The sequence below is a fragment of the Lucilia cuprina genome, chromosome 3 (genome assembly GCF_022045245.1).
Source record: "Lucilia cuprina isolate Lc7/37 chromosome 3, ASM2204524v1, whole genome shotgun sequence".
Taxonomy (NCBI): Eukaryota; Metazoa; Arthropoda; class Insecta; order Diptera; family Calliphoridae; genus Lucilia; species Lucilia cuprina.
In genome coordinates, this window is record NC_060951.1 from 5,246,725 (window position 1) to 5,257,933 (window position 11,209).

Consider the following 11,209-nt stretch of genomic DNA (forward strand, 5'->3'; position numbering starts at 1 on the left):
TCTATAGTCTAGTCTATAGTCTAGTCTATAGTCTAGTCTTTAGTCTAGTCTATAGTCTAGTCTATAGTCTAGTCTATAGTCTAGTCTATATTCTAGTCTATAGTCTAGACTATATTCTATATTCTAGTCTATAGTCTAGTCTATAGTCAAGTCTAAATTCTAGTCTTTAGTCTAGTCTATAGTCTATAGTATAGTCTATAGTTTAGTCTATAGTTTAGTCTATAGTCTAGTCTATAGTCTAGTCTATAGTCGAGTCTACAGTCTAATCTATGGTTTAGTCTATAGTCCAGGATATAGTCTAATCTATAGTGTAGTCAATAGTCTTGTAGATATTCAAGTCTATAGACTGGTCTATAGTCTAGTCTCAAGTCCTGTCTTTAGTCAAGGCTATAGTGCAGTCTAAAATCTAGTCTTTAGTCTAGTCTATAGTATATTTTATAGTCCAGTCTATAGTCTAATCTATAGTCTAGTTCATAGTCAAATTTTTAGTCTATTCTATAGTCTAATCTAAAATCTATTCTATAGTCTGTTCCATAATCGTGTCTATAGTCTACTATATAGTATTTTCTATATTCTAGTCTATAGCCTCTTCTATAGTCTTCCCTTTATTTTATACTACAGTATAGTCTATAGTCTAGCCTATATTCTATACTATAGTATAGTCTGAAGTCTATATTATAGTCTAGTCTAAAGTCTAAACGCTTGTCTATAGTATAGAGTATAGTCTACTTTATAGTTTAGTCAAAAGTCTACTTACAGTCTAGTCTAGTCTTAAATCTTGCCAATAGTTTTGTTTGCAGTCTATTGTTTAGTCTTACTTAAAATCTATGCTATAGTCCACTATAGACTTCTTTCTGTATTGGTGACTTTCCTTTAAATTTTCTATTCATTTTGTTCAAGTGACAGATGCTTTAAAGACACCAAATGAAATATTAAAACTTAAAAACCAAAAAAACAATAAAACTTTGACATTTTAAGGAAAATTATTATAAAAATAAATTAGAAAAATTAAATGAAAACAAAAATTAGTTAATAATGAAAGTTATTATTAAATGGAATAAAACATTGAGTTTGTAAAAAAACCAGAAACAAATGAAAAAACACAAATTGAACACAATTATTTAGTTTTCAATAAATTTAAATGTTAACACTACAAATTAAAAAAAATTCAAAAATTACGCCAAAAAACTTTTAGTTTAAACTTAGTATTACAGTTTTTTTTTTGTTGTTGTTATTTTTTGATAAACAAATAAAATTATAAATAAATTAATTCACCTTTGTAAACCCTTGTTAATCGCTAACATCGGGCTTTTTCCAATGCTAAACAAATTTGTTTATTTTTTTATGGCAATAAAATGAAGAAAAAAATATAAATAAAAAGAAAAAAAATTAAAAAAAAATATTTCAAAATAGAAAAAATATAAATAAAATTGATTAATTTGTTGTTGGAGATTAGTAAAAAATTTTGTAAAAAGTTTTCTAAAAAAAAAAGATTTTAAGAGTTAAATTTTTTAAATATTAGTTAAAGGGTTTGCAAAAAGAAGAGAAAATTAGGATTTTAAATATAATTATTGTTTTTAGGTGGAAAATAAAATTGTCAAAAAAAGGTAAAACAAGGAAATTTAGGAAAAATTAAGAAAAACTAAAGAAAATTTTTAAAAGGGAATTTTTACTGGCTTAAGCATGCAGTTGTTTCAGTTTTATATTGAGTAGTCCTTAAACAAAAAAGGACACCCTACCATTTAATAATAATAATACTTAAGAAAACGAAAAAGAATAGGAAATTTTAAGGACTTACCTAATGCGACCAGCCGAGGGCAAGGCGCCGGCAGCTAGACGACGTGTAGCAGCAGCTGCTTGTGGTGTTAGATAAGCAGCCAAAGGTGGTGGGATTTGGGCTTTAGCACTATTGCTTGGATTATTGGCAAATTTAACAGTTATAGGTTCTGTATAACCTTTAGGAGTTTTACCATTCAGTTCTTGTATTGCACGTTCGGCTTCGTTGCGTTGATCAAAACGTATAAAACCAACACCCTTTGAGAGACCTTTAAGATTTAGAAACAAAAATTAAATAAAATATTCTTTAACTTAAACAAATTTCCAAAAAAACTGAACATTTCTTTAAAAACACAAACATAAACTAAAATGACAAAAACAAAACCTACCCAAATCTTGCTTTAATTGTAATTGTAAAGCAGCTGTAATTATAAAAAATTAAAAAAAAAATAATTAAAATAAAAACACAACAAAAAAAAACTAAAAAGCAAAAATAAAGTAAAAAAAACAATTTCATATTTAAAAACTTTTACATTCAAACTTACCCGATATATTATCACAGAGTATACGAGATGTTATTATTTTGCCATATGGTGCAAATAATGATTCCAAGTCTGGTTGTGATAGATTTTTGGGAAGACCCGATACATATAAATTAGCACCCTTAATTGATTCCGAACTTGGACGGGCGTATGATACTTTTATAACTTTATTTTGTAAACGCAAACCATTTAGAGTGTTAACCGCCTTCTCAGCATCCTCGGGACGTACATAGTTAACGAAACCATAGCCCAAACTTTGTCCTATCGGAGAGAGAAAAAGAAAAAAAAACACAAATTTATTTAAATTTTGCCTCTCAACATTAATAAGTCCAGCATTTACTTACCCTGCTGTAAAGCTGGATTTAAAGCTGTCAAAGAGGCTGGCAAGACTATAGGGAGATAATAAGATATTTATAGATTAGTAGCTGTTTATTTGGGAAATAGGTCTTCAAAAGGATTTAATTAAGGATTATAAAGGGTGTTGTATCAAAAGGTTATTGTCTGGACTAAAGTTTAGTCTATAGCCTTTACTCTATGGTCTAGCCTATAGTCTATTCTACAGTTTAGTCTATAGTATAGTTCAAAGTCTAGTCAAGGTCTAGTCAAGCTCTAGTCCAAAGTCCCAACGGTCTAGTTTATAAAATAGTCTTTAGTTTAAATTATAGTCTAGTCTATAGTCTAGTGTATAGTCCAGTCTATAGTCTAGTCTATAGTCTAATCTATAGTCTAGTCAATGGTCTAGTATATAATCTAGTCATTAGTTTAGGTTGTAGTCTAGTCTATAGTCTAGTCAATAGTCTAGTCTTTAGTCTAGTCTATGATCTAGTCTAAAGTCTAGTCTAAAGTCTAGTTTATAGTCTAGTCTATAGTCTGGTCTATAGTCAAGTCTATAATCCAGCCTATAGTATAGTCATTAAATCTAGTCTTAAGTCTAGTCAAGTCTATAGTCTGGTCTTAAATCTGGTCTATAGAGAAGACTATCGTTTAGTCTGTAGTCAAGACTATAGTCTAGTCTATGGTCTAGTCTATAGTATAATCCAAAGTATAGTCTATAGTCTACTTTTTAGTCTAGTCTATATACTACTCTACAGTCTAGTCTATGACCTATTCTATAATCTAGTCTAGTCTATAGTCTAGTCTATAGTCTAGTCTATAGTCTAGTCTATAGTCTAGTCTATAGTCTAGTCTATAGTCTAGTCTATAGTCTAGTCTATAGTCTAGTCTATAGTCTAGTCTATAGTCTAGTCTATAGTCTAGTCTATAGTCTAGTCTATAGTCTAGTCTATAGTCTAGTCTATAGTCTAGTCTATAGTCTAGTCTATAGTCTAGCCTAGAGTCTAGTCTATAGTCTAGTCTATAGTCTAGCCTAAAGTCTAGTCTATAGTCTAGTCAATAGTCCATAGTCTAGTCTATAGTCTGGTCTACAGTCTAGTTTATAGTCTATTAGTCTGGTCCTAGGTGTCTAGGTTTTTTACAACAAATCTCATATTTACCCAATTTACCTGAGACTTTATCGCGCACCAGCTTGCAACTCTCCAGCTCACCAATGCTCGAGAACAACGAACGCATCTCTTCCTGTGTCATGGTTTGCGGCAGATAGTTGACAATTAAATTGGTGCGCGACTCATCTGAGTTGCCATCGACCGAACCATTGGCACTGCCATTCTTAACAATATCCATGGCATTGGTCATTTTGAGTTGTTGGGCTGGTGTTTGTTGTTGATGTCTTTGCTGTTGGAGTGTAATTTTGAGGCTTTTTATCGTTTACAGTAGCAGCAGACTTGGATTAAGCAACAAAATATAGTTGAGCGTTTTAGGAGGTTTGGGTTCTCTAAGAAAGAAAAAACGCGCTGACTGGACTTAATTTAGTTTTGAGTTTTTTTTTTGTATTTGTTTTTGATTGCGCTTAGCACAAGTTTAAGAAGAATTTTGTTGTTGTTGTTGTTGGTTTTTTAAATTTATATTAAATTTTTTAAGTTGTTTTAATTTAAAAGCGTAGTTTTGTGTTTTTTTGTTTTAATTATGTTAAAGAGTTTTGGAGTTTTAGATCTTTAAGAATTTAAGATCATTAAGTTATAATTTAAAATTGTTTAAATTTTTTATGATTTTTTTGTTTTTGTTTTAATAAAAGTTAAAAGAGTAAATTTTACTAATGATTTTTTTGTTTTGGTTTTGTTTTTTGTTTGGGGATTTAATGAGTATTTTTTATGTTTTATTTTGGGGTTTTTTTATATAAAATTGCAAAAATGCAAAAAGTTTTTTTTTGGTTTTTTGTTTAATATTTTAGCATAAATTATTTGACTAAGTATTAAATTTTATAAATTTATTTGTTGTTGTATTTTTATATGGAACATTTGGTTTATTTTTTTTTCTTTTATTTTTTGCTGTTATAACCTCTTAGAAGTTTAAGAACTTTTTGGTTCTAATTGTTTCTATGGATTTTTTTTATTTAAAGAGATTTGTTGTAAAAATGATTATTTTGTTGTTTGTTGTTTTTAATTCGTTATTTTTAGTTTTTTTTTTCTTTAGCTCTGTAATAGTTGGTTTTCTTTGGTGGTGTTGATTTGCAAGATTTTCTTATTTTCAATAAACTTGATTTTGGAATTAATTTAATATTAAATTTAAATACGAAATATTTTCTCACTTGGTGTACAATAATAGCTGCTCGATTGCTTACTCAATATATATACTTTTATAATCTTAGATTTTATCAAATCTGTAAAGAGAAAGAAAATGTACAAAAAAAATATTTAGAAAAGTGTTTTCAGCATAAAACTTTAATAATGGTTGGCTTTTAAATAAAGGCAATGTAATTGTTTAGCCCTGTCTCTTTTATAAATATCTATGACAGAAGATTAATATCGGTGGAGAGATTATTGTTACAAAAGCAATATGTTGCCTTTTTAAACCCTTAAATAACTTAAGTTTCGCTAAAATCATAAAAAATACGTTATTTTCATAAAATAATTTCAAATAAACGTAGTCATTGCTCTAAAACTGCCATTACAATACAATACATTTTTAAAATTTTTTTTAAATATTTTTTACTAAAAAAACTGTTTATTTTCTTAAATAAAAAGTTCAATTTTTAAAAACTTTATATGACACAATTTGCGCCTTAGTCTTCTCTTACTAACCACCAAATTTCATTAAATTATCCTGAAGCATTTAGAAGTTGTTCATATATCCTTTTTTGAAAATATAAAAATAAATTATAAAAATTATGTTTTAAAAAGGATTTTGTTGCAAACTTACAAAAATAACATAGTTTTCTACTTTTTAGAATTGTAAAAAAAATTTTCTTTTTAAGAATTTTATAATTTTTTTATAAAATTTTCAAATTTCTAAAAACTAATTTTAGGAGAAGTTGTTTAATAATGTCCCTTTAACAGCCAAAAAATCTCATTTAAATATCTTAAAGCATTTAGAAGTTGTTCATATATCCTTTTAATGAAATATAAACAAAATTGTATAAAAAATATGTTTTAAAAAGGATATCGTTGCAAACATACAAAAGTAACAAATTTTTATAAATTTTACATTTTTTTAAATATTTATTTTTAAAAATTTTATTATTTTTTTACAAAAATTTTGAAATTTAAAAAAACTAATTTTAACACAATTTGCGCCTTAATATTCTCTTTACACCCACCAAATTTCATTATAATATCTTAAAGCTTGTAAAAGTTGTCCACATATCCTTTTTATGAAATTTAAAAAAATTTAATTTAAAAATCGGGTTTAATAAGGATTACGCCCTCAAACTGCAGAAACAGCTTAGTTACATAAATTTCAGAATTTTTCATAATTTTTTTTAAAAGAAAAATTTAATTTTTTTCATAAAAGTTTGGAAATTTTGAAAATTTATTACAAAACAATTTGCGCCTTAGTGTCCTTTTCACTTGCCTTAAATTTTGTTAAAATATTTGCATTCCTTTAGAAGTTTTTCATATATCCTTTTTTGGCAATATAAACAAATGTTATAAAAACTTAACTTTTAGTAAAGAAATTGTTTTAAAATTGTAAAAAGAACTAAATTAATTTATTTTTTTTAATTATCCTTTTCAAACTATTTTAATTTTTTAATAAAAATTTTGAAATTTTTAAATTTATATATCTCACAACTTGGTTCTAAGTGTCCCCTTTCATTCTTTCAAATTTTAATAAAATATTTTCATTCCTTTGAAACTTTTTCATATATCCTTTTTGCAAAATTTTTTAAAAATATTCTTAAAATTAGGATTTTTTATAGGGATTACTGTTCTTGGTAGAGAAAAATTACAAAATTATTTAAATTTTTGTTTAATTATGAATATTTTTTAAGAAAAATCTTAATTTTCCAAATTTTTTAAGAAAAATTTTGATTTTTGTATAAAAATCGTATTTTTTATAAGATAATCTTGATTTTTTATAAAAATTTTAGTAAATTTAAAGAATTAATAACAGCACAAGTCGTGTCTTGCTGTCTTCTATACTCACTGTCGATTTTATTGCGTTAGCTGCTGTAGTTTTAAAGTTTGTCATATATCCTTTTTTGAAACTTTCTATAAAATATATTTGTTCTTTTGATTTAGCTGTAATAAGCGTTTTTAATTACTTACACAGTATAACAAAACTTTCTTTTAATTTCTTAAAAAGCCTTTAATTACAACTTTAATAATCTCATTCCATTAATCTTATTTCAAAATCTCTATTCAACATTAACAAAGGCCTGTTTATCACTTCCTTTAATAACAAATAAGTATACATTATCCTGTATATAACTAACCAACAGAAAGAGAAGAAAAAAACTCCAATTGGAATTGTCCAAAACAAGCACAAACTTTATAAGGGTGGCAATCGAAAGATGTTTATCTCCAAAAAAAATAACACATACATACAATAGAAAAGTCCAGTTGTTAAAATAAATGAATAAGTACACACACACTCACGAACAAAAGTGTATAATTTTATTAAGGTCCTGTCAAAAACAGTCATTATCTTGCCTGCCTGCCAGCAGAGAGCTATAAAAACAGGGGAAAGTTTTTGTAATAATGCTAGACTCTGGTCTATGTCTAGGCTTTTTACTTAAACACAACATAAAAACAGGTCATTGAACTTTATTTCCTTGTTGTTTTTATTGTTGTTGTTGCTTTTTTTTGGGAATTCATATAAGAGGGTTAATTAAATAGAGAACTGACAGTTAGCTAAGGAATAGCTAGAAAAACATGTATAATAAAAAAAAACTGTTTAATGTTTTATAAGATTTATAGGATTTTCCGTGGGTTGAACAAAAAGGGGATTAGAAAAAAAACTGATATAAATAAAAATGAACAACTTTTTGTTTGTTGCAATGAACATTTTTTTTTATAAAATTACAACAACACAAGTTGTGTTTTCTAAAGGCCTATCAATTTTTTCTTTAAAAAACTTAATAAATATAGAATTTGGTCTTATATCCTTATTTTTGAAAATTTAGAAAATTTCAAAAATTGTTAACACACAAGTCGTGTTTAACAATTCTCTATATGCTAACAAAATTTTATTGTTAAATATTTACAAATTTTAAAATATCCTTTTTTGGAAATTACAAAAAAATTTTAAAGTTTTTTATATTTTGTTTTCTTAGTTCCTTAACTCAAATTCATACATTTTATATGTTTAATTATAGTTTTTTCGAAGAAATTTTGTAAATTTTTGCGTAAAATCCTTGAATTTTTAAAATCTAATAACAGCACAAGTCGTATTTAAACATCCTTTATATATACACAAAATTTTAATGCTATAGCTGCCTTAATTTAAAAGTTGTCCATATATCCTTTTTTTAAATTTTACATAAATTCTGCAAAAAATGCTTTTAAAAGACGTTATTGTTATACTCTTAGTTCTTTAAATTCAATTAATGCATTTCTAGAGCTTAGTTATAGTTTTTTTCGAAGAAATTTTGTACAATTTTGAGTAAAATCCTTGAATTTTAAAAAACCAATAACAGCACAAGTCGTATTTAAACATCCTTTATATATACACAAAATTTTAATGCAATAGCTGCCTTAATTTAAAAGTTGTCCATATATCCTTTTTTTGAATTTTACAAAAATTTTGCAAAAATTTGCTTTTAAAAAAGGTTATGGTTGTATTCTTAGTTCTATAACTTCGATTCATGCATTTCTAGAGTTTTAGATTTTTGTAAGAAAATTGTTAAAAAATTTAGTAAAAATTTTGAATTTTTTTAAACCAATAACAGCACAAGTCGTGCCTAGGAACCCTTTATATGCTTAACAAATTCTATTGTCATAGCTGTTTTAGTTTAAAAGTTGTTCATATATCCTTTTTTTAAAGAAATTTTTAAAATTTGATATTTATGTAAAAATTTCATAATTTGTTGTTTAAAGACAACTTTTAAAAATCTTTTAATTTTTTTCTTTAATTTTCAAGAAAATTTGTTATATTTTTTTAGAATTTTTGGAAAATTTTCAGTGCACAACTTAGGCTTTTAAGTCCTTTATGTAATCATTAAGTCTCAACTTTCTTACTACAAGTTTTAAGCTACTGTTCATATATCCTTTTTTTGTAAGTTTTATAAAATTTTCAAAAAATTCTTGATTTTTTTATAAAATTTTCAAAAATTTCTTGATTTTTTTATTAAATTTATAAAATTTTGTTTTTTAAATGAATTTTTCATAAAAATTTAAGTTTAAATTTTTGTTTTTTAAGTTTTTTCTTAAAAATCTGGTGTAATTTTTTTAAAATTTTTAAATCTTTTTCTATAACAATTTGCAGTTTTATGCGTTTTATTGTTGTAATAAGTTTCATTTCTTTAACTTAAGTTTTAAGACCCGCTGTTCATATATCCTTTTTTGTGAATTTTTTTTTTTAAATTACCAAAAAAATTAAAATTTTTCTTTAGAAATGTTTTAATTTAAGACTTTTAAAACCATTTTCTTCAATTTTTTTGTTTTCTTTTAGCCTTTTTTGTTAACAATTTAATCCATCTCTAAAGTGACACTTAACAAAGACACACTTTTAAAAACAGTTACAAACACTTATCGTAGCACACAGTGTTTTTTTAATACATACATACATGTGTTACATGCAAAAAGTGTCTTACATATTGTCAAAGTTCAAAATGAGTGTTTAAAAAACACATTCAACGAGTTCAATGAACATGAACAAAATGCCGGTTGGGCGCATAAAAACATAAAACAAATACAACAATTTTTTTTCATACATTTTCTTTTGACATTTTTGGTTAGAATGGCAAGAAAACCAGCCTAAAAAAATAAATAATCTTATAAGGACATGCATACATATGTATGTACATAGCAAAGGATGTGTAAAGGAAAATTTTCTAAGAAGAAACAAAAAACAAAACACACACCCAAAGTTTGCATTAAAGAAATACAAATGATACACACACACTTATACTCCCTTATAACAAATACAAAACAGGCTTAAAGGATGTTTATGGCAACAGATTTTTTTTTGTGTTTGTTGTTGTTGTATTAATGTCTGGGGTTTTCTTCTTATTTAGTAACAAACATTATGAAATTTCTCTCTTTTTCTCGCTCTCAACTCTAACACAATCATACTGTTTTATACACAAGTAATTGACACTTTTTTTCTTCCTTTCTGCTACTTGTCATATAAGTGAGTGTGTGTGTTTTTGTATTTTTTTCTCTATACATACACTAAGATATACATTTGACCTCATTTTTTTACCACAATTTTGTTGTTGTTTCTTTTATTTTTTTTTTTTGTCATATAATATAAATTAGAAGAATGAGTGTGTGTGTATGTGTGTTGCAAAAGTTTGGTTGGGGGTGTGTGTGTTTCAGCACAAGAGGTGTCTGTTTAACAGTCTTTTCGTTTGTCGGCTTTTTGTTTTAAGGTGTTGTTCAATTTTGTTGCTGTTCTATGTGCATAAACATGCAACATGCTGAAGAGAAAACAAAATGTTAAGTATTTAAGTGCTTTTTTGAAGGGTTTTTATTAAAATTTATTTAAAAAAAACAACTACAACAACACAATAAAGTAGAAAAAATAAGCATAAACACATGCTAATTATAAAAATCAACAACAACAAAAAACACGTGACATAATTTTGCACAAAAACTCCTTAGCTTCATTAAAATGCATATAAATGTGTCCTTAACAATTACCATCACAGTTTGTCAAAGGAATTTCCTTCTTTCTAAACTAAAATCCTTAAGTTCCCTATATTACTAGCAATTAGTTTCTTTAGTAAATATTTAATAATTTATTAAATTATTGATTTATTTTAACGTTGACAACAAAAACTGCATTTAACTTTAACAAATAACAGCATATAATTACAAAAAACTATACAAAACAACAACAACAAAAAACTAACTACTATAAATTATCCTTAATGATATCCTGCTGTTAGACTCAGTCAATATAATCTATTGTTTTCTAGTTCCAAATAATAACGACAGCTGTAAAATGTAAAAACAAAATATATATTCCAGATAGTTAACAGCTGATAAGCATAATAAATTATAATAAATATTTTACAATAAAATTTGGGAAGAAAAAAAAACTAACAAATGATTTTTAATGCTCTAACAATTTAAAGGTGCAATTTTTATTAAACGAATAAAACTAAAACAAGAACAAGCAAAAAGAAAAGATTTAGTTAAGATTTTAAACTTTAAAACGTTTATAGTCTAGTACATAGCCTAGTGAATTGTCTAGTCTATAATCCAGTCTATCGTCCAGTCTAGGCTATAGTTTAGTCTTTAGTCTAGTCTGTAGTCTAATTTATAGTAAAGTCTATAGACTATTCTATAGTCTAGTCTACATTCTAGTCTATAGTCTAGTCTATAGTCTAGTCTATAGTCTAGTCTATAGTCTAGTCTATAGTCTAGTCTATAGTCTAGTCTATAGTCTAG

At 25.9% G+C, this 11,209-nt stretch overlaps 1 protein-coding gene across 2 annotated transcripts; it reads right to left on the minus strand.

The window, feature by feature from the left end:
• Positions 1 to 1,183: 1,183 nt before the first annotated feature.
• Positions 1,184 to 4,511, minus strand: LOC111688141 (ELAV-like protein 2). Of its 2 annotated transcripts, none has more exons than XM_046947180.1 (5): positions 3,812 to 4,511; positions 2,663 to 2,707; positions 2,322 to 2,579; positions 1,799 to 2,045; positions 1,184 to 1,320 (listed from the first exon to the last, which is right to left on the minus strand). In XM_046947180.1, the coding sequence occupies exons 1-5, from the start codon at positions 4,008 to 4,010 to the stop codon at positions 1,272 to 1,274; spliced, it is 798 nt and encodes a 265-aa protein (XP_046803136.1). In that variant the 5' UTR covers positions 4,011 to 4,511; the 3' UTR covers positions 1,184 to 1,271. The 2 variants fall into 2 exon arrangements, with proteins under 2 accessions (XP_046803136.1, XP_046803137.1); XM_046947181.1 differs by having other exon boundaries at positions 3,821 to 4,508.
• Positions 4,512 to 11,209: the final 6,698 nt, after the last annotated feature.

Coding starts and splice junctions, on each gene's coding strand:
- LOC111688141 (XM_046947180.1), bottom strand. CDS start 4,010: ATGACCAATGCCATGGATATTGTTAAGAATGGCAGTGCCAATGGTTCG. Junction 2,580..2,662: donor AAATCCAGCTTTACAGCAGG/GTAAGTAAATGC, acceptor TCTCTCCGATAG/GACAAAGTTTGGGCTATGGT. Junction 2,046..2,321: donor ACTCTGTGATAATATATCGG/GTAAGTTTGAAT, acceptor TAAATCTTAAAG/GTCTCTCAAAGGGTGTTGGT.